Genomic DNA, 24,396 nt, shown 5'->3' with positions numbered 1-24,396 from the left:
CATCCAGTCCCAACCCCTGCCACAGGCAGGGACCCCTTCCACTGGAGCAGCTGCTCCAAGCCCCTGTGTCCAACCTGGCCTTGAGCACTGCCAGGGATGGGGCAGCCACAGCTTCTCTGGGCACCCTGTGCCAGCGCCTCAGCACCCTCCCAGGGAACAGCTTCTGCCTCAGAGCTCAGCTCAGTCTCCCCTCTCTTGGGCAGGTTCAAGCCATTCCCCTTGTCCTGTCCCTACAGGCCCTTGTCCCAAGCCCCTCTCCAGGTTTCCTGCAGCCCCTTTAGGCACTGGAGCTGCTCTCAGGTCTCCCCTTCAGGAGCCTTCTCTTGTCCAGGCTGCCCCAGCCCAGCTCTCTCAGCCTGGCTCCAGAGCAGAGCTGCTCCAGCCCTCGCAGCAGCTCCATGGCCTCCTCTGGCCTCCCTCTAGTCCAAACTTTTAAAGGGCAAAATCCACTCTGCATGTGCTGGTTTGTGCAGGTGAGCTCAGGGTAACCTACGAGTTCGTCTTAGAAAGTGAGAAGCAAACAGATCCTGGGCAGTGCTTCAATGGGAAGGGTTTGGGGAGGCTGCCGCTGTTTTATCTCGGGATAGGTAATGGTTGGGGCTTAGGTGTGTGAAATAGGAACGATTCGTGTCAGGAATTTAGGCGTCCTTGTGGTCATAGGACTTTGTGTGAAACCAGCCCTCCTTTGTGACCGTGATTACCGTAAGTGCTCCTGTCAATAAGGAGAAACAAAGGGGATAATCTCTCCTAATCAATCGCTTTGTTTTTCAAAGGGGGCTTCCGTTTAACGGTTTGACTGGCCTAAGGAGGTTAGATAACCAAGAGATACATTTTGCAGACTTGGGTAGTAGGCAAATAACCATATAAGATATAGAACAAAATGTTAAGACTACAGTGAAGCTTGTAAGCGTTTTTCTGCTAATACATTGCTAAGAAAGTTCAGCAACGTCTTCACCGGAGAAAGACCCCAGCAAATAAGAACAAAGGAAAGGGCCACGTCGACATTCGGGTGAAGAAGACAACAGGATTGGCTAAAACCCAAGACTGAGAAGCAGAAGAGACTATACTCCAAAGATCACGGTGTATGTCCTTGGTGGAGCGGAGACTCCCCGGCGCACCCAGCGCTGCTTGCTTATTGCCTCTGATATTAATCAATTGTAAATATCATTTATTGGATTAGATCATGGCTAAGACAAGATTTTTATAACAGGTGGCTGATCCATTGGAGATGTAAATGCATCAGCTTGGGCACTACTGCCCGTTCCCATGTGCAGCGCTCGTGGTGCCTGAGCTCTTATCAATGGGGTATCAATGCAGCAGCTCCATGCATCTAGAAGGCATCTTCCAGTTATAATGTTTGTGTAATAATCTACCAAGTTTGGGAATTTTTATTTGGGTAGCAGAGTGCGTTTAATTTGGCCGTAAAGCCAGCAAAAAACAGGTTGAAAGGTAGTTTAAAATGAAGCAGTGAGGGATTTTCACAAGGATGCCGCTTCCCTGTGAAAGGCGTCAGGGGCATCCTGGTGGAGAAGAAGGGATAAACCCCGCAGCGAGCGCACAGTTGGGTTAGAGACTTTTATTCCATAACTAGTTTGTTCCCGTGTTCCCTCCTCCGGGAATACCGGGAAGGGAACCCCCAACCCATCCAGCCCCACGGCACGGAGGCAGGACCGGTGTCCGCCGGCAGAGGAGGGTGTTGCACCGGGAACCTGCGCTACCGGTGAGGCGAACCCGCAGCTCCGTCCGCGGGGCTCTGGCGGCGCTGGCCGGGTCCGATGCGGTCCAGGCGGTACCGGCTGCGCACCATGCTCTCCAGCAGCTCCGCGGCGCAGTCGCGCAGCAGCAGCGGCAGTCGGGTCGAGCCGTACCGGTAATAGAGCTCCCGGTACCGGAGCGCGCCGCCCTTCAGGATCTCCAGCGCGCACTCGGCCCGCGGCGCCGCGGGCACGAGCAGCACGTCCGCGGCGGCGTGCAGTGCGCGTTCTGTGGGGGGGGAACGGGAGCATCACTGCGGGCACCGGAACGGGCACCGCCGGGGAGAGCGAGCATTGGGACCCAGGGGTGCGTCCGGTAACGGGAAGCCGGTAAAGAAGGGCTTGTAAACGGTAAACGTGGAGCTGTCTGCATGAGATCGGGCTCCCCTCGGCTGCCCGGGGCATGCAGAGCTTGCTTTCCCACCCGCTGTTGCATCACTGAATGGCGTTAATGGGAGATGGGAGGCACAAAGAATAACGGAGTGATTTGAGTTGGAAGGGATCTTAAAGCTCATTCAGCTCCAGCCCCCTGCCACGGGCAGGGATGCCTTCGACTAGAGCAGGTTGCTCCACACCCCATCCAACCTGGCCTTGAACACTTGCACTAACTGAATTGTAGGTTGTAGTAGTGGCTGGTTTTACATAGCATGGGGCAAGAGGCAAAAACCACCAATGAGGGTGGGTTTTGGAGGGAGAGAGGTAGAATCACACGCTCGCACAGGAACAGTGGGTTTTACTTGCCCTAGAGCAGGCCTAGAGGAGAAGCAGCAGCAGTTAAAGGGGAGAATCAGTAGCAGAGTGAGTTGAAGGGCAGGATGAGAAGCTGAGGTGATGCTCAGCACCTGGACCAAACAGCACTGATCTTACCAGTGTCGATGAAGCCAAGGATGCAGAGAGTGATGGAAACATTAATGTTCTGAATGTGGAATTCCTGCCTCAGGGAGCTGAAAAATCCATCCAAGGCAAACTTAGTTGCAGAGTAGGGGACCGTAAAAGGAAACCCAACTTTACCTGCACACAGAGTGAAGGTCTGTTATAGCATGGAAGGCTGCTCTGCCTGAACCTCTCCTTTGTCCTTCATCACATAAATGCCCTTCTGGGTGGGTTTGTGTTGGAAAGGACCTTAAAGCTCCTCCAGCTCCAACCCCTGCCACGGGCAGGGACCCCTTCCACTGGAGCAGCTGCTCCAAGCCCCTGTGTCCAACCTGGCCTTGAGCACTGCCAGGGATGGGGCAGCCACAGCTTCTCTGGGCACCCTGTGCCAGCGCCTCAGCACCCTCACAGGGAACAGCTTCTGCCTAAGAGCTCAGCTCAGTCTCCCCTTGGGCAGGTTCAAGCCATTCCCCTTGGCCTGTCCCTACATCCCTTGTCCCAAGCCCCTCTCCAGCTTTCCTGCAGCCCCTTTAGGCACTGGAGCTGCTCTCAGGTCTCCCCTTCAGGAGCCTTCTCTTGTCCAGGCTGCCCCAGCCCAGCTCTCTCAGCCTGGCTCCAGAGCAGAGCTGCTCCAGCCCTCGCAGCAGCTCCATGGCCTCCCCTGGACTTCCTCTAGTCCAAACTTTCAAAGGGCAAAATCCGCTCTGCATGTGCTGGTTTGTGCAGGTGAACTCAGGGTAACCTACGAGTTCGTCTTAGAAAGTGAGAAGCAAACAGATCCTGGGCAGTGCTTCAATGGGAAGGGTTTGGGGAGGCTGCCACTGTTTTATCTCGGGATAAGTAATGGTTGGGGCTTAGGTGTGTGAAATAGGAACGATTCGTGTCAGGAATTTAGGCGTCCTTGTGGTCATAGGACTTTGTGTGAAACCAGCCCTCCTTTGTGACCGTGATTACCATAAGTGCTCCTGTCAATAAGGAGAAACAAAGGGGATAATCTCTCCTAATCAGTCGCTTTGTTTTTCAAAGGGGGCTTCCGTTTAACGGTTTGACTGGCCTAAGGAGGTTAGATAACCGAGAGATACATTTTGTTACAGGATGCTGCAAGCTTGGGTACTAGGCAAATAACTATATAAGGTATAGAACAAAATGTTAAGACTACGGTGAAGCTTGTAAGCGTTTTTCTGTTAATACATTGCTAAGAAAGTTCATCAATGTCTTCACCGGAGAGAGACCCCAGCAAACAAGAACAGAACAAAGGAAAGGGCCATGTCCACATTCGGGTAAAGAAGACAACAGGATTGGCTAAAACCCAAGACTGAGAAGCAGAAGAGACTATACTCCAAAGATCACGGTGTGTGTCCTTGGTGGAGCGCAGACTCCCCGGCGCACCCAGCGCTGCTTGCTTATTGCCTCTTGATATTAATCAATTGTAAGTAACATTAATTGGATTAGATCATGGCTAAGACAAGATTTTTATAGCAGGTAGCTGGATCCATTGGAGATGTAAATGCATCAGCTTGGGCACTGCTGCCGGTTCCCAAGAAGTGCTGTAGGGTTTTGCATTCCATGTGCAGCACTCGTGGTGCCTGAGCTCTTATCAATGGGCTATCAATGGGGTATCAATGCAGCAGCTCCATGCATCTAGAAGGCATCTTCCAGTTATAATGTTTGTGTAATAATCTACCAAGTTTGGGAATTTTTGTTTGGGTAGCAGAGTGCATTTAATTTGACCGTAAAACCAGCAAAAAACAGGCTGAAAGGCAGTTATTCCTAAAGTGAAGCAATGAGGGATTTTCACAAGGATGCTGCTTCCCTGTGGAAGGCGTCAGGGGCATCCTGGTGGAGAAGAAGGGATAAACCCCGCAGCGAGCGCACAGTTGGGTTAGAGACTTTTATTCCATAACTAGTTTGTTCCCTTGTTCCCTCCTCCGGGAATGCCGGGAAGGGACCCCCCATCCCATCCAGCCCCACGGCACGGAGGCAGGACCGGTGTCCGCCGGCAGAGGAGGGTGTTGCACCGGGGAACCTGCGCTACCGGTGAGGCGAACCCGCAGCTCCGTCCGCGGGGCTCTGGCGGCGCTGGCCGGATCCGATGCGGTCCAGGCGGTACCGGCTGCGCACCATGCTCTCCAGCAGCTCCGCGGCGCAGTCGCGCAGCAGCAGCGGCAGTCGGGTCGAGCCGTACCGGTAATAGAGCTCCCGGTACCGGAGCGCGCCGCCCTTCAGGATCTCCAGCGCGCACTCGGCCCGAGGCGCCGCGGGCACGAGCAGCACGTCCGCGGCGGCGTGCAGTGCGCGTTCTGCGGGGGGGGGGGAACGGGAGCATCACTGCGGGCACCGGAACGGGCACCGCCGGGGAGAGCGAGCATTGGGACCCAGGGGTGCGTCCGGTAACGGGAAGCCGGTAAAGAAGGGCTTGTAAACGGTAAACGTGGAGCTGTCTGCATGAGATCGGGCTCCCCTCGGCTGCCCGGTGCATGCAGAGCTTGCTTTCCCACCCGCTGTTGCATCACTGAATGGCGTTAATGGGAGATGGGAGGCACAGGGAATAACGGAGTGATTTGAGTTGGAAGGGATCTTAAAGCTCATTCAGCTCCAACCCCCTGCCATGGGCAGGGATGCCTTCGACTAGAGCAGGTTGCTTCACACCCCATCCAACCTGGCCTTGAACACTTGCACTAACTGAATTGTAGGTTGTAGTAGTGGTGGGTTTTACATAGCAAGGGGCAAGAGGCAGAAACCACCAATGAGTGTGGGTTTTGGAGGGAGAGAGGTAGAATCACACACTCGCACAGGAACAGTGGCCTAGAGGAGAAGCAGCAGCAGTTAAAGGGGAGAAATAGTAGCAGAGGGAGTTGAAGGGCAGGATGAGAAGCTGAGGTGATGCTCAGCACCTGGACCAAACAGCACTGATCTTACCAGTGTCGATGAAGCCAAGGATGCAGAGAGTGATGGAAACATTAATGTTCTGAATGTGGAATTCCTGCCTCAGGGAGCTGAAAAATCCATCCAAGGCAAACTTAGTTGCAGAGTAGGGGACCGTAAAAGGAAACCCAACTTTACCTGCACACAGAGTGAAGGTCTGTTATAGCATGGAAGGCTGCTCTGCCTGAACCTCTCCTTTGTCCTTCATCAGATAAACGCCCTTCTGGGTAAAATCCCAGACTGGTTTGTGTTGGAAGGGACCTTAAAGCTCCTCCAGCTCCAACCCCTGCCACGGGCAGGGACCCCTTCCACTGGAGCAGCTGCTCCAAGCCCCTGTGTCCAACCTGGCCTTGAGCACTGCCAGGGATGGGGCGGCCACAGCTTCTCTGGGCACCCTGTGCCAGCGCCTCAGCACCCTCACAGGGAACAGCTTCTGCCTCAGAGCTCAGCTCAGTCTCCCCTCTCTTGGGCAGGTTCAAGCCATTCCCCTTGGCCTGTCCCTATAGGCCCTTGTCCCAAGCCCCTCTCCAGGTTTCCTGCAGCCCCTTTAGGCACTGGAGCTGCTCTCAGGTCTCCCCTTCAGGAGCCTTCTCTTGTCCAGGCTGCCCCAGCCCAGCTCTCTCAGCCTGGCTCCAAGGCAGAGCTGCTCCAGCCCTCATGGCCTCTTCTGAACTCTTTAGAAGCAAACTTTACTGTTAGTAAAATGTCACCCTCCACCTGAACAACAGTGTTAATATTCCCACCGGCTTCCAGCTCTTTTAAGCTCTTAAGGCCACGGGTCTTGTCTCTGCTCAGGGTATGAGCAACCCGCAGTAACTCGGAAACCCTCAGGGGGGAGAGATGGAGCAAAGTTTAAACTCCTCTCTGGATGCTGCGCTGATCAGAAGACAAACCCACATACGGGCAGGGAGGGGGGACATCTGTTAGTAATTTAGTTTCCTGACTTAACAGAAATCTATGGAACAGAGTCATGTTTTTGTGAATAGAGTCAGTCAACAACTCCCTCCACAAATATTAGCAGGAACTTGACCTACCAAACCAGATGGACACACAGAGAACTGATGCAGTGCGAAATCACTGCGTTTCCGCTTTCCTCCCCCAAAACTGGGGGTGTTTGAGCTCTGCTGCTCTAATGGCCCTGACACCAGCATGTGGGATTTAATTATAGGGCTTGTCAAAAAGCACACGGGGGTGATTGGATTGTATCAGAGAAGCAATTCCATTGAGAAAATGCAAAATAGATACGGGTTTAGGTTGCGTGTGGGGGTGTTTGGGTTTGTTAAGCAGTTATGGCTCCTTTAGAATGCCAGGGACTCTGCATGCCATGTGTGAAAATCAGCCCACTGTGTCTGTTGCCTGCATCCTGTGTCACCTACCTTGCTCCCCACTCACCTGCCATGGATGAGACCACCACGATGCTGCCCTCACTCTCCTTCAGCATGGGCAGGGCTGACACGGTCATCGCCACGTAGCTGAGGAAGTTGATCTCCAGGAGCTTTCGGATGTGCCCAACATCTCCATCGAAATAACCAAAGTATGATGTGCCGACGTGGTTAAGAATCAGCATGTCCAGGCCTCCTGTAAGCAGAGGAACAAGCATGAGTGCTGGGTGGGAAAGGGCTACAGCCATAAACCAGAGCCTTCCCTGGGAGCAGAGTAAATGTAACCAAAAGAAATGAGGTTTTGGGGTCAGAGCTGTGGCCTCTCATCTCCAGAGCAGGGGTTTAGGCCAGATGGTGGCTGCTAGTAAATATTTGGTTGTGATTTGGGGTTTTGTTGGTTCAAGACACGAGTACGATGGAGCAAGGGAGGTCACCCTGGAGGTGTCTGTGGGCCCGGGGAGGAGAAGTGCTCCACACAGAGCTGAAATACTGCGTTTCCACAGCTGTGACCCATGACCGCAATAGCAGGGTTGCTGTGGGCCTGATGGTTTCAGAACCCAGTGGCTGGGGGTGATGAAATCCAGGGCTGTGGTACTGGAACAGGAACAGGATGTCATGAGGGCACTGAGCTGAAATTGAGAGCGCAGTTCAGTTTGAGTGATGGAGCCAGGTCTGAAAGGGGCAGAATTAGGGGGAAAACTCTCTCCTGTCTCACCCCAGCTCTATCTCACCCACTTCTTTGAGCAGGCACGTGGCAGAAAGGCACATGTCCAAGGTGAGATGCAATGTTCCACTGTCACTGAACGTACCCAGTGAGGTCTGTGCCTCCTTCACCACGTGCTCGGCGAAGGCCATGTCCTCCATGGTACCGCTGATGTACTGTGCTGATGCTGCTCCCAGCTCACGGCACCGCTCCACAACCTGTCACACCAACAGCATGCATCAGAAACCACTGCCCTGCCTCAGGGAACCTGGTGTGGTAGCAAAAGAGGGTGTCTGTGTTCCCTGGGATGTGGTTTGGAGTGTTGGGAGCTTCAAAGGGAGCCTAAAAACAGGTTCCTTTGGTGAATGCGTTACCCAAGGCAGTCTGGCTCTTTATGGGTGCTGGAATTGCATGTGTGTAGGGTGGGCAGGAGGTTGTATATCACTGCCATGGAATGAGGGTGTGTGTGTGCTGAGGGAGCCTGTGTGTATGGTCCTATGTGTACATAACTAAGCAAGTTCAAATATCATAGTATGTGCTATGCAGAGCACATGTATCTGCAGGAGAGGGACTTCTGTGCAGGCAGGAGCCCCAGGCAGCACGAGGATGTGTAGCCATGAATGTGACTGTGCCTGTCTGGCATTTGTGCCATGGTGACTACATGTGCATATGTTCGTGTGTGTTACCTGTGATGCGAGATTGGCCTTCACATGTCAGTGTGTGCACTGCCATGAGCATGCATGTGTGAGTGCTCAGCTTGCCATTTACTTTCTGTAGCTTGGACTCTGTCCGTGCTGTGATCAGGATGTGGGATCCCATCCGTGCCAGGTGATACGCCATCTCCTCTCCAATTCCAGTGCTTGCTCCAGTGACAATCACCCGCTTCCCTTTCAGCATCTCTGCGGACCAAGGTACAGGGGTTTAACTTATCCAAATGCTACATAGAAAAGATATACATTAAAACCTCCCCTAACACCTTTCAGAGTACGTACACTGGAAGCTCAGTGAGCCTGTGACTACAAAGGGTCCAGCACCAGGGCATCTCCTCCATCTGCTGGGAAAAGCAGCTTCTCACTGCCTGCAGTGACATGGGGACAGCACCTTGTTCCACAAGGCAGGACACAGCTTATCACCACCCTGACTCTTGTAGTATAGTCACCCACAAAGTGCATGCTTCAGAACTCAGAATCCAACATTTAGAAGTCCTGGTTGTAAATTCTTCTGCTACACAATGGAGAATCGAGTGTCCAGAGCCCTCTTCTCACACCCACTGCCTCACCTGCTCCCTCAGGCAGCATTTGTACATACTCCTTGCTCATCTTGATTTAATAGCTCTGTTAAAACAACTTGCCAGTATCAGCCACCACACAAAGGCTCAGACATGCTTTGATCCGAGCTCTGTTGCACTTTCTATACAAAACACTCAAATGTGGCTTTAAACAGTTTTCCTTAAAGACAGATTCACTTTTAATACTTACCCGGTTTGAAAGTCTCCCTCGCAGAATAAAACCAGAAGGCCAAAACCAGTCCCAAAAAGGGAATGAGAATCTTCTGCAACCGACCCATCCCACTGTGGAGCCAGGAAATAAAGCATGAAGAGCGAAGGGAAGGAAAAGTCCCTCTTGCTGAGCTGCTGCAGAGGGAAGCAGCGATGCCAATCCTTTAAAACCTGTTAGGGAAGGAACCGCAGCTTCCAAAGCACTGGAAAAGTCACGTCTGTCTGGCTGAGCAAAGCAAAGCCTTGGGCTTCGGTGGCAGAGCCTCGGCCTACCCGGCGGTGCCGGTTGGGTTCTGCCCGGCTCTTTTCATATTTCCTGTCCTCCGTTAAAATGCAGAATTTTGCACAACACCCTAAGAGGTGTGTCTTTGCTGAGCAGCATCAAGTTTCACTTGGAGAACATCAGAGGCAGCCCCGGTGCAGGTGGTTAAACAGCGCCTTTTATTCCCGCTGGCATCTCAACTGGGTGCATGGGTGATGGGGATCAGGTACCTGGGGCTGCTGTGCTGTGGGGGGACAGCCAGCACTATCTGCATTAAAGGTGCTGTGATCACAGCTTGGTTTGGGTTGGAAAGGTCCTTAACTCCTCCAGCTCCAACCCCTGCCATGGGCAGGGACCCCTTCCACTGGAGCAGCTGCTCCAAGCCCCTGTGTCCAACCTGGCCTTGAGCACTGCCAGGGATGGGGCAGCCACAGCTCCTCTGGGCACCCTGTGCCAGCGCCTCAGCACCCTCACAGGGAACAGCTTCTTTATATCCAACCTAAATCTCCCCTGTTTAAGTTTAAACCCATTCCCCATTATCCTATCACTCCAGTCCGTGATGCAGGGTCCCTCTCCAGCATCCTTGTAGCCCCCTTCAGACACTGGAAGCTGCTCTGAGGTCTTCACTCAGCTTCTCTTCTCCAGGCTGAACAGCCCCAATGTTCTCAGCCTGTCTCATACAGGAGGTTCTCCAGCCCCTGAGCATCCTCGTAGCCTTGCTCCATCAGCTCTATGTTGTTACGTTGGAGACACCAGAACTGAACAGCATTGCTGATCTGTACCCTGAAGCAGCTTCCTGACACCACGATGCTGGGGAGCAGTGGCCTAGCAGTGTGTACCATTGCCAAACAGCTCCAAAAAGGCTTTGCTGAGACAGATGAGGGAGAAGGGGCTGAGCTGAGCCCATCACTGGGGATGCAGCCACCCAGGCTCTAAAGGGGCCATTGGGGCACAGCAAGGTTTGGAGTGAAACCCTGGCTGCTGATTTCTGCAAGAAATAAGGGTCTTTGCTGCTGTGGTTCCTGCTTGCAGTTTTGTAAGAGCTTTGTTCTTACTTCTAAGTGAATATATTCTGAGGAAACACCACGTAACATCCGTTTGCCCCTGAGTCTTGGCTGCAGCTCGTTCAATGCCATCAATCTTATGCAGTAGGTGCATATGATGTGCAAGCTTTGGTCTGGCGCTGCAATCTTCATCCCAGAGTACAAGTACCTGCAATGTGCATGGAATGGGGATGCTGCAGGAGGTTTGTGTGTTCCTGAAGCTGTGTTGTGAGAGCTTCTGCTTTCTTGGTTAGGGGAAAACATGTTTGTTGGGACCAGAGCCTCATCTACAGTGTAGGGGCTGCACCATGGTCTGATTTATGTAGGCACAATGCTGTGGTTGTACCTCTTGGACCCCTCTGCCTTAACCAGACAGGAGGAATTATTTAAAGACATCTTCTTCCCCTATTGCAGCTTCCAAAGGAAGGTGAATTAAGTTAGCAGCTCACCTGGTAGGGCAGTGGGGCTCTCTGGCATTGCTCCTGCTTTATAGATTATTATTTCCTATTCTGCCTCTCAACTTCATTCTCAACTGAGAAGCCCTCATCCCAGCTTGGGCAAATACCACCAGTCTGGTCACTCTGCTGCCTCCTGCCTCCCTTTGCTTTGAATTCGGGTTGTGATCATGGGGCAACCATTTAATTCCTTGACTTGAAAAGAAGAATGCACTTACCTCAGCTGTGATCTTGTCTGTGTTGCCAGCAGGGAGGGAGACCCCTTCCAGGTATTGTTGTTTATTACTGGAGTTGGGATACTGCAGTAAAGCAATAACTGACAACCTTTGTGCACTGTCTGCAAGTATGTGGGGAAGGTATCACGCTCCTTGCTCTGCATCAGCACAGGGAGACGTGGGCCTGGAGGCAGTCTGCTGGCTACGGAGCCAAATGCTTCTCTTGCCTTGCTTAATGAGACTTGTGGGTTTGGGTTTGGTTTTCGTGCAAGACAAAGTAGCTGATAATGACTGAAATACTGAATGTTTTGGATACACACTTTTTATAGCACCAGCTTTGCCTGTGCCATTTAGGGTGTACTGCGTGGAAATGAAGCGTGGGGATGCTGGCATGGTCCCCATCGGGTCTGGGGGCCGTGCTGCAGGCTCTGGCCACCCTTAGCTGCCGTGTGGGTTTGCTTTTGGCCGCTGTTGCCCTTGCAGGGTGCTGCTGCTCCTCACTCCCACTCGCAGCTTTTTCTGGGTTTGTTTTGCTTTCTGCAACGTAAGAGCTTGTTTTTAACTGGTTTTAACCTCCTCCTGGGGGTGGGGAGCGGCAGGAGGAAGAGGAGACTATGGAGAAGTGTTTTCCCATCTCAGCTGGTGCTGGCCCTGTGCTGCCAAACCTTAGTGCCTTGGCAGAGGGAGCCCAGTGGCATGTCCTGCTCCAGCCCGGTGAGTGGGAGCAAGGGGGAGATGCTTGTTGCTTCTGAAACTGCTTTACCCAGGTTATTCTGGATGCATCCCCCCTCCTGGAAGTGATTTCTGCATCCCTCCTGTTTGAAGCGTGTTCCTCAAGGGGGTGATGCTCGGCCTTGCTCCAGCCGCTCTGCACAGGGGAGGATCTCATTTAGGAAACACAGAGATGAAGGAAACGTGTTCTGACAACGAGCTGGCAGAGCATAGGAGGGAGAGCCCCTGCTGTGCCCACAGCCCTGTGCTGCCTGGAGGGAGCACGTTCCAGGGCAGGGCTGCGGCTCCAACAGGCTTCTGCAAGCAGCTCCGGGACCTGCAGCCCTTGGCAGGGATTGGGATACCACTTCTGTCGTTCTCTTCTGAGTGATGCTTGTTGCTTTCATCTCGTGATCAAATCCTTGTTAATGCAGAGGATTCCCCCTCCTCCGCTTGCCTTTAGCATGTAGACACTTAAACATTGTTTTGCTTAGCCAACTCTCCCAGCATACTTTACCATGAACACTATAATCCCTTTCTTTGCTGTGTGGAGACCTCAGAGCAGCTTCCAGTGTCTGAAGGGGACTACAAGGATGCTGGAGAGGGGCTCTTCATCAGGGACCGGAGTGATAGGATAATGGGGAATGGGTTTAAACTTAAACAGGGGAGATTTAGGTTGGATATAAAGAAGCTCTTCCCTGTGAGGGTGCTGAGGCGCTGGCACAGGGTGCCCAGAGAAGCTGTGGCTGCCCCATCCCTGGCAGTGCTCAAGGCCAGGTTGGACACAGGGGCTTGGAGCAGCTGCTCCAGTGGAAGGGGTCCCTGCCTGTGGCAGGGGTTGGAACTGGATGAGCTTTCAAATCCCTTCCAACCCAAACCAGGCTGGGATTCTTTACAGGTAGGAGTATCACTGTTATCCAGCGCTGCCCTCGGTTTGACTCACATTAGGCTGATGTGTATGTCAACATAGTGTTGTTGAGCCATGAGAGATGCGTGTGTGTTTTGGCACAGCCACGTGCTGCCGTGTCCCACAGGTGGTGCTGACATCCTGCAAGCACCATCGCTGTCACGGCTGTGCCGCGCTGGGAAAACACACTCTCAGGTACCAGGGTTGCTGCCTCTGTGACTGGGTTCGGGTTGACACTACACTGCTCCTTACTGCTGGTGTAGATAAAGTATGGTCATGTTCAAGTCATTTGTAAGCACTAAATCATTGGGATTTTCCCACCCAATGTGACCAAATCAGGAATTGCTGCCTTGCTATTTGACTGTTGGTACCGTGGCTGCTTTGGGTCTTGGCTGCTGTCCATGTTCCCAGTCCCCTTGGTGTTGGGTGGCAGAGACTGATATACTTATCTGGGCCCCTAAATTTAACCTGGCAGCTTTTGAAATACCCAGGGTGCAAACTGCAAATAGCAAGCGAGAGCTCTCGAAAGGTATTTGGCTCATGCCTTTGGAGCAATTGGCCTGTGAGGGAGAGCTTGCAGGGTCTTGGGTGGCCTTCAGCTTCAGGTGATGAAAGCCTGCACAGCAGTTCCAAGCTGAAATAGGATCTTTGCAGAGGTGCTGCAGGATGGGTACAAGTACTCAACAGGTTTCACATCAGCTGCAGTCTCCCTGAGGGTTTCATGCAGCAGGAAAAGTCACATTTACAGGATAAACTAGAATCAGACAAGTCTTAAAGAGAAGAAACAGAAATCAACCTCATGCAAGCTCAGCAATGAAGCTCACACTTTGGGCAACATGGGGCTCTCCTCAAGAGCTAATCCTTCAGGACTTGATTTAACTTAGCCTTAAATGCTCCTTATGCTTTGTGTAGCTTGCCTGCGGTGGCCTTACTAGTACTGACTGCTCATCTGGTTGCTCTCTGGTATATCCCAGTCCTTAACATTTGTCTCTGTAATTCACACAGGGACTTTCGGAATGACTTTGCCGTGCTCTGTTGTGTGTGGATGCTGTTTGCTGCCTGCATTTGTGCCAGTTGTACTGGCCAGGATTTGGTGGGGGAATAGAGCTGTGAGGGAGGATTGGGAGGTGGAGCTGGGAAACAGGCTGGTTTGAAAAGTCGTGCCATGGTTTAAAGGCAAGGAAGTTTGCTGAAGCATTTTAATCTAACCCATCTGGTCAGGTCTGTCGTTCATCACAGCTAAAGTGGTGTTGAATGGATTACTAAGCCTCCACGCACACTGAATTTATCGTTGTAGCTGAAAGGTGGTCACTGTGGTAACATCAGCCATGAATACGTGTCTGAATCACCACCCTGCAGAGAGCCTGGCCTATCTTACATTAACACAATCCTCTGTGGAAATGGTACCGCCTAGGCTTGACCCCTTGGGCTCCTCTTTCAGGTTAATATGTGGGCAGTAACAACCTCTGAACTTGTAGGACGTCAGGAGGCAGGAGATTGTCATCTGCAGGACACGACTTGACCAGGGTGGCTCCAGAACTGCCGGTGCAGTGCAGTGATTTAGCTGTCTAATCCCATTAGCTGCCTTAGGAAGAGCTATTTTGATTGCTCCACAAACCTCTTTGCTTTAAGCTCCTAAACCCTGCGGCTGGATCGCTGTGAAGGGGGTGTGGGCAGCAGGGCACCGGCATGATGAGAGGAGGCCATTTGTGTGCTGGGAATCTTCATAGAATCCCAACATGGTTTGGGTTGGAAGGGACCTTAAAGCTCCTCCAGCTCCAACCCCTGCCATGGGCAGGGACCCCTTCCCCTGGAGCAGCTGCTCCAAGCCCCTGTGTCCAACCTGGCCTTGAGCACTGCCAGGGATGGGGCAGCCACAGCTTCTCTGCTCCATCTCCTCATCATTTAGATTTCCCTATCCCATAAGGCAGGATGAGACACCTGGAACTGGTACAGAAGTGCTAATCTTGGGAACCAATGTGTGATGAACAGAGTTTGCAGCTACCTTAGGCAAAGATGTGATTCTCATCTCTGTTTAATCCATTTGTGAACCATTTAGTTCAAGTGTGCCGCTGGGAATTGCAGGTCAGCCTTCCCTGTCCTGAGGCTGTGGTGCAAACATATAACAGGTGGAATGGTTGGGGGAGGATGGTGAGTGCTCAACAGTTTATGGCTTTCTTCAGGCCTAAGTTCTGTGTCTTCCTGTGAGATTTCCATTGGTATCAATGAGGCGTTGGATTGTTCAGCCTTGCCAGAGACCTGAGGCTTGCTTATGGACTGAAAAGTGCTTCTCAAAGGCCATTTTTAAGTGGACTCTGTTCTTTTTCACATGAAGAAAAGGTGTGTTACACTTGATTGAAGGCTTGAACAGAGGTTTTGTGCAGACTTGGTGGGATTCCTCCTCCAGTCTTCTGTCCCACTGGCCCCTGAGCACATAAAGAGGGATTTTCTGTCACAGCTATGACTGGCAGGGCTATTTCCTTCCCTTCCTTCTGCAGCACAGTCAGACTCTTTTAGCTCTGCCTCTCTGGCCTAACATTCCATAGTCCCCAGTGCCACAGATTCCTTTTAAACCCAGGAAAGGGTTTTAAATAGGCGCAGGTGCTCTCATGTTGCTGGCAGTGCCCTCAAGCTTGGATCTCTGTTTCCACAGCCTCCAGCCTGGCTCTGCCATCGTGTCTCTCCATGCCTCAGTTTTTCCACCTGTGACACCTCTCTGACAGTGGAAGCTAATACTGGAAGCTAATACTGCTCTGCACAGCGAGGTGGCTGTGGTGGGTTTGTGGGGGATCCTGGCAATGAATTATGAGCTTTAAACTGTGTGGCAGCCGTAGCCTGTTAGTGGATTGCTGGGGCATGGACAGGGGTGGGTTCAAAGAGTTCCAGGCCATGGCAGAGACAAATGTGTGCCATTCAACCCACATAACCCCATGACGTACAACCCCACCTCCAACCTGGGGCATGTCCATCTCCTAAGGCAAATTCCACTTTCTCCCACCATCCGAGTTGGACTGTTTTGCAAGGGGATCAGCTGCTGGAGGTACAGAAATGCCACCCCATCAGTGCCAGCACAGACTCAGGAGTGCAGTCACCACCCTCAGCTGTTCCCTGGGCACCCTCAGCTACCCCAGCTGAAGAGCCAGCGGTGCCAGTGACCCCTATTTGCACATCAGGGATGGCTTTGAGAATAAACACAGCTCGAGAGCATTGGTACCATATAAAATATTTATTGATCTTGCAAAATGTTGTAAAATGCATCTGTAATAAAAATAAGAAACCATGCCGTGCATTTTGCACGTTTATACCAACAAAAGGTATTGTTTCCCCACTGCTGCACAGCAGCAAATATAACCGTTCACTTCTTCCAAGTCTTGCACTTGCGGTCTCCTTCATCCAACACTTCTCTCTTCTTGCTGGAACCACCACCAGGGACAACGGGACAGCAGAGTCTCTTGTGCTTGGTTGCTGAGCGGGCAGCCCTCCGGTGCAGGGCTCTTAGGACGCGTGCTGCCTGGTCACCAGGGCCCTCTGCATCACTCCCGGCTTCTTGCTCTTGCCCAAGACCAGATCCTCCTGTTTGTGGGGACGCGTTTGCTCTTGCCTCGGGGCAGGTCTGTTCTCCTCCTCTAGCCTCCCTTCAGAGATGAAAGGGCTGCACACCGTCTCCACCAGACCAATGACCACCCCAAAGAAAGCCAGCACACTGCCCAGCATGTACAGCTTGACCATCTTCCTGTTGGGCTTCTGGCTGAGCATTTCTTTGGCAAAGGGAATCAGCTCATGCATGGTTTCCATTTTTCTTTATTGCAGTGGATCTGGAAGATGTCAGGTCTACAAAAGAAGGAGAGGGACAGAAGTTAAACCCAGCTGCTTTTCCCCTGTAGTGCTCAGAGCTCTCCAAGCAATGCAGGCTTTCCCCAGCTCTAAGTTCGGATTTGGGATTGTTCCTAGAGGCTCACTCCAGGAAAACACATCCACCCATGGCCCCCCGGCTGGGCAGACCCTTTCCACCCAGTCAGACCCCCTCGGTTCTTCGCACAGCGTCCCCTGGTACCCCACATCTCATCCCACTGCATCTCCTTACCCAGAGGCGGCAGCTGCGGGGCGGGGAAGGCTTCGGGCTGGCTCCGGGCTGGGCTCGGGTCCGGGCTGGGCTGGGCTGGGCTCGGCTCGGCTCGGCTCGGCTCGGCTCGGCTCCGGGCTCGCCTTGCCTTGCCTTGCCTTAGCTCCGCTCGGCAGCTGCTGTCCGCCGCTCGCCGCCGCTGCCTTATATCGCCGCCGGGGCGGGCGGGACCAAGGCGGGGCCCCGGGGGGGGTGGGAGGCGGGGTGCCCCGAGCACGCGGCCAGCACGAGCCGCTCCTCCCCCCCCCCCCCCCACTTGGCAGCTCCTGCCCCTTAATCCCGACAGGCTAAAAAAAACCTCTCTTTTTATTTCCCTTTAAATTTTCCGTTTTCCAAACCTCCCCTTCCCCCTCCCCCCCCCCCCAAGTGTCTGATTCCAGAGCCAGGGATCTTATGGATGCTTTTCCACGCTGCTCCCGTAAGAAACGCTTCATGTATTAGAGGAGCTTTGCAGAGCTCAGGGTGAGGGTCTGCGAGCACAGCATGTAAAATATGCGAGTGTCTGGGTCTAGGGTTTGGGTCTGGTTTAAGGGTTGGGTTTGGGCACAGCCTGCTCCAGCACAGCAAGGAAGAGGGTAAAATGTGCCCTAGTGAAGCATAGCAGAGGTATTGCCCAGTGAAGTAGCCGAGTGATTACCCTAGAGAAGACATGAACAAAGGCATTGCTCAGGATAAGGAGTAAAGACGTTTGTCAAAGGTTTCTGTGGGTTCATGGCAAGGGGGACACAATGTGTGACAGCACCTTGATGTCTCAGAAATAAGAGAGTAGCTGGAATTCATAGAATCCCAGCCTGGTTTGGGTTGGAAGGGACCTTAAAGCTCATCCAGTTCCAACCCCTGCCACAGGCAGGGACACCTTCCACTGGAGCAGCTGCTCCAAGCCCCATCCAGCACTGCCAGGGATGGGGCATCCAATTCCTAAGCTAGTGAAAGTTACAGGAAACTTGTTAAACTTTTCACTTTTCCTGCATTTGATGGGGAAACTCTGTAACCCCCCATGTGTCACTGCTTGTGATTCATCTAAGGATGGAGTATTTCCATTTTGGGGAAAAACCAAAGGCTACACTATCACATTTCTTCCCTGGCGTGCTGCCAGAGCTCATTGCATCACTAACACACTGCAGGTTGCATCATCTGCTCCCACCCATGGCTCCTTCCATGCACATCCACTACTCAGGCTGGAAGAACCAGAATGCATATGGAAGTTGCTAAAGCCATGAAGAAGCTGCTGAGATTTAGAGCTTCTGTTCTTGCAGGGCAGATGATGCATCTGGAAAGATTTCTCATCTGATCTGTATGGTTGAGATGATGGGAATTGCTCTGCCAGGGCAGCATATAGTGTATAGTGTTGGGTTGATGCAATCCCAACACTTTAAAGAGTGGTGAGTATATGATAGAATCATGGAGTGGTTTGTGTTTGAAGGGACCTTAAAACTCACCCAGTCCCAACCCTACACCTTCCACTAGAGCAGCTTGCTCCAAGCCCCTGTATCCAACCTGGCTCTGTGTGGAAAGAGGTGAAGCTCAGAGGCTGCTGGTGGCTCCTCAGGCTGGATCTCCTGGAGGGGCATCCAGGGCTGTTTGTAACCCCTGATGTGGTGCAGCCTGAAGCAAGCTGGAGCTGAAGGGAAAGGGGCAGGAGTGGGTGCTGAGGAACTGCTGCATCCCTTTTCTCTTGTGCTGGAGGATCTGCACACCTTTCCTCTCTGAAGAACTGCCCGGCAGGGTTGATCCTACCCAAGCTCTGCCCTAAAACACTCAGAAGGGGTGAAGTAGATGATCTGTAAGGCCCCTTGCAGCCCACAGTGTTCCCTGTAATTAGGTGATTGTGGGATGAGTCACCCCTCACTCCTCACATCCCGCACGTCCCTCCACATGGGGAGATCATTGCAGCCCAGGCAGAGAAAACTGCTGCTGAAAACTCGGGTTTTTGAATGTGCTTAGGGAACTGATTGCAAGAGTGGCTGTAAAAGTTGCTAAAGACTCGTCTGTCCCTCCTCAGTGTCTGGGTTGGGGTTTTTTCTACTTGAAATAAAAGGTCCTTATCTTCACTGCCAACTTGGCAGCAGAGCTTGCATTCAGACTGTGTTTTCAACCATCGCAGAGGAGCTAGCTGGAGCAGACAGCAATTAGACAGGGGAAGTTGAGGGTCACCATCCCTGCATGGCCAGGCTGCCAGCCAGTTGTGGTGTTAAGATGGGCTGTGTCCTCAGTGGTGCTGAGCTGTTGGGGTCCTGCACAAACAGCAGAGAGCAGAGCACAGCCCCAGAAACAAAGGTCAGTGGCAAGTGTTGGAATCGTGACCTTTTGCCTATAAAAAGGTTGTTGATGGTGGTTTTTCTGGGTTGTTTTCTGGGGTTTTGTCTTGCCATTTATAACCCTCCTAAACCTTATATTTGGAAGTTTGTTTTCCAACCTGAAGGCCGGGAAAGGTACATTTAACTCCTTAAATGCCAATGGAGATGCCCATGCAAACCCCAAGTGCAAAGAGGTGGAGCCATGGGATGAGCACAGAGATGATGCTGAGGGTTAGCCAAGTGGCTGATATTCATCTGTGGCAAACAGCTCTTACAGCAGCACTCAGATTGTGGTGATTTAATTAAATAACATTTAATTTTGTTTCAAATTCGAGTAACAAAGTCTGTGCAAGTTCCTTGTGTGGACATTTAAATTGGATTAAGAGTGGATAAAAGGATTAATGATTAACACTAAATTAGACTAATTTTAGCTGTTCCTGATCTTATTTAGGAGAGTCTGCACAAGGAGGTTGTCAGGTTTAATTGCAACTTTGATTAAACCCGGCTTTGGAGCTGGGAGAGCTGCTGGACTTGAACGTCATCTGGAAGAAGAGCTCTGCCTGAATTTACCAAGCAGCGTAAGCACCTCAAGCTTAACCTAAATACCACGAGCCTGGGGAAGGCTGGGATGTGCATCCGCTTGGAGCAGCTCATGGAGATGATGCTCTGTATCCCAGCTCTGGCTTCACATGTTGCTTTGGAGGCTGCAGGTGAAGGCACACTGCAGCTCTGCCCATAGAAACCCATGTTTAACCCTCCTGCTGGGGTGGATCATCTTGCACAGGGATAACCTTGGAATGGGAGCACTGGGAGCTCTGCCCTTTGCAGGGAGCGTTTCCAGAAGGGCTGGTGATGGCTCGGCTCTGGTTTCAGCTGTGTCCCTTGGCAGGGGCACAGCTCTGTGATGGCAGATGCCTGTCCTGGGCAGGCTCTGGGCACGCTGCAGGTGCGTGATGGAAGCTCCAGGGGAGAGCTGATGGGAGGCAACCCTGGTGTGAGGATGACACTTGAGTAGCTCTCACTTGCAGCACTGTGTGCAGTTCTGGTGTCCCAGCATAAGAACATGGAGCTGTTGGAGCGAGACCAGAGCAGGCCCCGAGGGTGATCAGGGGCTGGAGCACCTCCCATACAAAGGCAGGCTGAGAACACTGGGGCTGTTCAGGCTGGAGCAGACGTGCATGCATCTGTAATGCTTTTGTGCAGAGTTGTGGGTCTGGGGCCCCATCCTGCCCTAGCTGGGAGGCTGCTGCATGCCACAAGCTGTGGCAGCTTGGCCTCGATGGCCACTGGAGATCCTGTTCCATTAGCCCAGGCTTTGGGTTTTGCAGGGTTGTAGAGAGGAACTTGAGCCAAAACACTGAGCTGACCTCTTGGTGACAGCTCCCAAAACATGGCACAGCATCACCTCAGTGCGTCTCGGTGGGAGCACTGCTCGGGTGTACAGACTTGTTGCCTCACCTTCCACACCTGTGTGTGGACAAGGGTCAGGGCCTGCTGGACTTTGTCCGTGACAAGCATGAGCTCTGTGATGTGGTCTGGGATGAGGGGCTGTGCTCCCTGCTCCAGCCTGGGGACGGGAGCCAGGATGGGGCAAACCATGTGTACTTTGCCCTGGCAGGATCAAACCACATCACTGCAAACCCTCTGTTCACATTCTAGCAGGTATGGGCAGGAGCAAGCTGCATCCAGGAGCAGAAAGCAGTGCGACTCCCATTGCACTTGTGCCGTTGAGGAAGGTTCCTGGCCTAAAGGAAGCTCCAAAGTATCCAGGAGGACAAATAATGCAGGTCCTGTGCTGGGGAGGAGCAGTCACCTCTGAGGCCTCCGTGTGTAGGGTTTTCAGGATGAGAGTTGGAATGTCATTTGGAATTCCTGAAATGCTTTTAGGAGAAAACACGGCTATTAGCAAACCCGGTGTTTTAAGTCATGGGCTGGAGTTGGGAAGGTGGTTTTGCTGGTCAGGTTTTACTTAAAATGGGAAATGAAAATATTGGGTGGAAGGATACATGGTTTTATTCCTGACTTCTTCCCATGCAGCTTAAGTGCTTCCAGCTCCAGGTCTCATACTGCCTTCCAGGTTTTTGTCCCTTATGTTTCCATGACAAGGTGCACATAGGCTGTCCCTCGCCTAAGGATGGAGAGCATTGGGGTTTCATCCCAGCTATACAGTTGTACTCATTTAGCATCCTTTTTCCTTAATGGAGGTTTTATGTTTCAGGAGATTAAGTGTTCTTGCACTCAGTGCTCTGCCCCTCATTTCCACTTTGCTTTGTGTTCCTCTGAGCTCTGGGGAGAGAAGTTAAAAGCTGATTGAACAGGATCACTGCAGCCTGGTCAGTGCTGATTAAGTGGTGTCACACCTCAACAGCTACATGGAAAGCTGCTGCATGAGGAAGGTGTCCTTGGAAAGGGTAAAGTGCTCCTGAGCCTTTAATCCAAACAGAAAGCAAATGTCAGATCAGAGGAAGTAAAACAAAGCCACTCACCCAGGAGTCACATCCTGTTCAACTCTGACCGCTCTCATTGGAGTGGGATGGTTTCCCAGTTCATGCCCCAGTTCCCAGTGGGAGCTGCCTGAGGCTGATGAACTCTCGGTGCTTCCTCCACCACATGCATCCCACTCCATCAGAAACCTCAGAGCCTAGGAAGGGTGCAGGGAACCTGACCTCCCGTGGCAGGGCTCCAGCAGCCTTCCTAGAGAAGGAGCCTGGTTGGGTATTAGTGTTGCAGAGGCTTGGTGGGTATTAGTGTTGCAGAGTGTGAGCTTGTGACAGTGAGTGACACACGTGCTGAGCAGAGACCTTGCATGCACCATGAGCTCAAATGATGCTGCCCACATGAACATCGCTGGGTGTGAGGATGTGATGGTGTAGTGTGGAGCAGGAGCAGGTTGTGCATCTCATCCTGGAGAAGGTGCTTCCAGCAGAGTCCTGTCCCCTAACACATTGTTAGAGCAGGGTATGTCCCATGACTCACAGCACCATTTCCTGCAGGAGCTGCTTTGTTGTGTTGTCCAGGGAATGCCTTACCCAGGGCTCTGCCCCAGCTCAGCACAGGTTGGTGTAGTTTAGCTTCAGGCTAAACTGGAAAGACACTGGAGGTCCTGAGAGCATCTTTCTTGTCCCTGACCCTGATCACAGGATTGCTGCAGCAGTTTCTGTAGTGCTTCTTTACTGTTCTGTATTTAGCCATCCCTGCTGCCTCAATGTGCCTCCATCTGTAACACAGCCTCACTCCCTGGAACCCAGGACCACACTGTACATGCGGGAACCAGCAGAGTACAACCCGCAGCAGCATTTGAGCTCCCCTGTCCTATTGGGACCCAGAACTATGCCTGGGATCCCCTGTCCTGAGCACTCAGCTGATCACAGCTGCTTTTTGCCTTCATGCTGTATTGCTTTGCAGTAGGCACGCTGTAAATGTGACTGTTCCTTGCTTTTGGTCTTGTGTGAACTTGCAGAGCCTGGAATCCCGGGTGATGTTTTACCTGCTTTGGCAAGTCCCAGGGGCCAGGCTGGAAAGGATGAATTGTTTTGGATAATGCATTGAAGCAGCTTGCTTTTGAGGTAGGATTTTCCAGTGCTGTTTGTGTGACAGAGCAGCTTTACAGTAATTCAGGGTGGAGCATCACCATTTCAGAGCACTGATGCTCTGCATTGCTGACCATGGCAGAAGCTGGTTGTGCATCAATAGGTGGCATTTACAGTCTGTTCAAGAGGAGACTCAACCTCCTGCTTTGACTACCAGTGGTTTAGGGCCTGGGTTTAAACCAGGCAGAACATGCAGTGGCCGTTTAGCCAGGGTTTGCAAGAGTGCCATGTCCAGCATCCCTTTGGCTCCTGTAGTGTGGTCCCTCCACCAGAGGAGGAATTTAGGGAGTTTGATGTGATTTCTCACACTTTAGGCTGTTGACGGGTTCAATATGCTGGGGTCTGCTCACCACCCGCCTGCAGGAATGGTGTGGGCACCCCACAGCCCATCTTATGTCACCATTCCTCTGTAAAACATCGCACTGTTTCTTCCTGCTGCCAGCTAAGACGGGGAGGAGACATCCTGGCTGCAGCAGGAATGTGGTGTTACCGCATTGCTGAGCAGTAACGGGGAGGGCAGGCGCACCCAGCGCTGGGGCACACCTCAAGCCAAGCCTATGTTTCAGGTCCTGTAGCCTGAGGGGCTGTTTTTTCCCCAGCTCTATGTATACCCTTTCCTTGAGCTCCTCATCCTCAGTGAGCATCGCTCAGCGTGAGGAAGGGCAGGTGGGTTAACACACACCAGCGAAGCAGCAGGAGCAAAGATCCGGAGTCACCTGATGTGATTTTTAGGGTCATTTCAGTAAAATGAATGGAACAGGCTTGTTCTGAGGAGAAAAAGCTGCGTTCTGGGTGAAACACAGCACATGGGCAGTGCCTGAGTGCTGGGAGAGGGGGAATGCTCCATGTATGAGCTGCAGGGCTGCACTGATGGAACAGTCGCCAGTTTGAACAGTTGTTAAAATTTTACCTTGATGGCACTGTAAAAGCAAATAAACTGATGATACTGTTTCTATTAATACTCATGGAAAGCAACAGTGACCACCGAAATGTGTCAAGTGCAAGAGAGCTTTAAATTAGGTCCAAAGTAAGGGATACGGGCTCCTTGTCAGCAAGGTGCTCAAACAAGAGCTATATTCCTTAATAAATGTGACTTTTTGACTCTTTTCACAGCAGGTGAGGTCACAGGATTGTGTTCTGTGGGTAACTCTCAAGCTCATCTTAAGTCATTTCATGTCTTGAGAAGTTCCAGTGCTGCAGATAAGAGAGGGCTGCATGACTGGGTCTGTGCTTGAGATCGCCTTCAGGCTGAAGTCTGACATGTGAATAGACTGTGAGATTATAACTCACATGGACATCCCAAATGAGGCTTTAAATGATCAAACTGAGGTGCTGATGGCAGCACTGCTGTTGCCATCGTGATGCTAAGCACATGAAAACCTATCTGAGATGCACCTTTGGGTGCATCACTCAGTGCCAAGCTGTGCAGCAGCTCTGGAGGGAGCTGGTTTCAAGCTGACTTGGTGATGTCCCAGTGGTGGGAGACCACACGAGCCCCAGGTGGGTTGGCTACAGATGGGCTTTCACTTGCTGGTTACCTGCTGCCGTCATCCTCATGCGAAGTGATTTATGTCTGTGGCCGCGCGCCCGTCTGGAGCTGTCAGGAGTTATACAGTAACTGGGTGTGTGTGTCTGAGGATCCCTGAATCACTCCCTTT

The 24,396-nt window shown here is 52.2% G+C and overlaps 2 protein-coding genes and 1 long non-coding RNA gene across 4 annotated transcripts; all 3 read right to left on the bottom strand.

Annotated features, from left to right (window-relative positions):
* Positions 1 to 1,356: 1,356 nt before the first annotated feature.
* LOC117437033 (uncharacterized) lies at positions 1,357 to 2,828 on the bottom strand. Its single transcript, XR_004550337.1, has 2 exons — positions 2,622 to 2,828; positions 1,357 to 1,983 (listed from the first exon to the last, which is right to left on the bottom strand). It is a non-coding gene; the product is annotated as an uncharacterized lncRNA (long non-coding RNA).
* A 1,676-nt stretch (positions 2,829 to 4,504) lies between these two features.
* Positions 4,505 to 9,536, bottom strand: LOC101868862 (corticosteroid 11-beta-dehydrogenase isozyme 1). Of its 2 annotated transcripts, none has more exons than XM_005143222.3 (6): positions 9,116 to 9,536; positions 8,406 to 8,536; positions 7,744 to 7,855; positions 6,945 to 7,130; positions 5,547 to 5,690; positions 4,505 to 4,927 (listed from the first exon to the last, which is right to left on the bottom strand). In XM_005143222.3, exons 1-6 carry the CDS (start codon positions 9,201 to 9,203, stop codon positions 4,659 to 4,661), a joined length of 930 nt encoding a protein of 309 aa, XP_005143279.2. In that variant the 5' UTR covers positions 9,204 to 9,536; the 3' UTR covers positions 4,505 to 4,658. The 2 variants fall into 2 exon arrangements, with proteins under 2 accessions (XP_005143279.2, XP_030899727.2); XM_031043867.2 differs by lacking the exon at positions 9,116 to 9,536 and adding an exon at positions 8,630 to 9,088.
* A 6,403-nt stretch (positions 9,537 to 15,939) lies between these two features.
* G0S2 (G0/G1 switch 2) lies at positions 15,940 to 16,914 on the bottom strand. Its single transcript, XM_005143189.3, has 2 exons — positions 16,813 to 16,914; positions 15,940 to 16,559 (listed from the first exon to the last, which is right to left on the bottom strand). The coding sequence occupies exon 2, from the start codon at positions 16,521 to 16,523 to the stop codon at positions 16,224 to 16,226; it is 300 nt and encodes a 99-aa protein (XP_005143246.1). The 5' UTR covers positions 16,524 to 16,559; positions 16,813 to 16,914; the 3' UTR covers positions 15,940 to 16,223.
* Between the last annotated feature and the right edge of the window lie 7,482 nt (positions 16,915 to 24,396).

This window comes from Melopsittacus undulatus, chromosome 16 (genome assembly GCF_012275295.1).
Source record: "Melopsittacus undulatus isolate bMelUnd1 chromosome 16, bMelUnd1.mat.Z, whole genome shotgun sequence".
Lineage (NCBI taxonomy): Eukaryota > Metazoa > Chordata > Aves > Psittaciformes > Psittaculidae > Melopsittacus > Melopsittacus undulatus.
The sequence above is the reverse complement of the archived record's forward strand: the minus strand, read 5'-3'. Positions and strand labels throughout refer to the sequence as shown.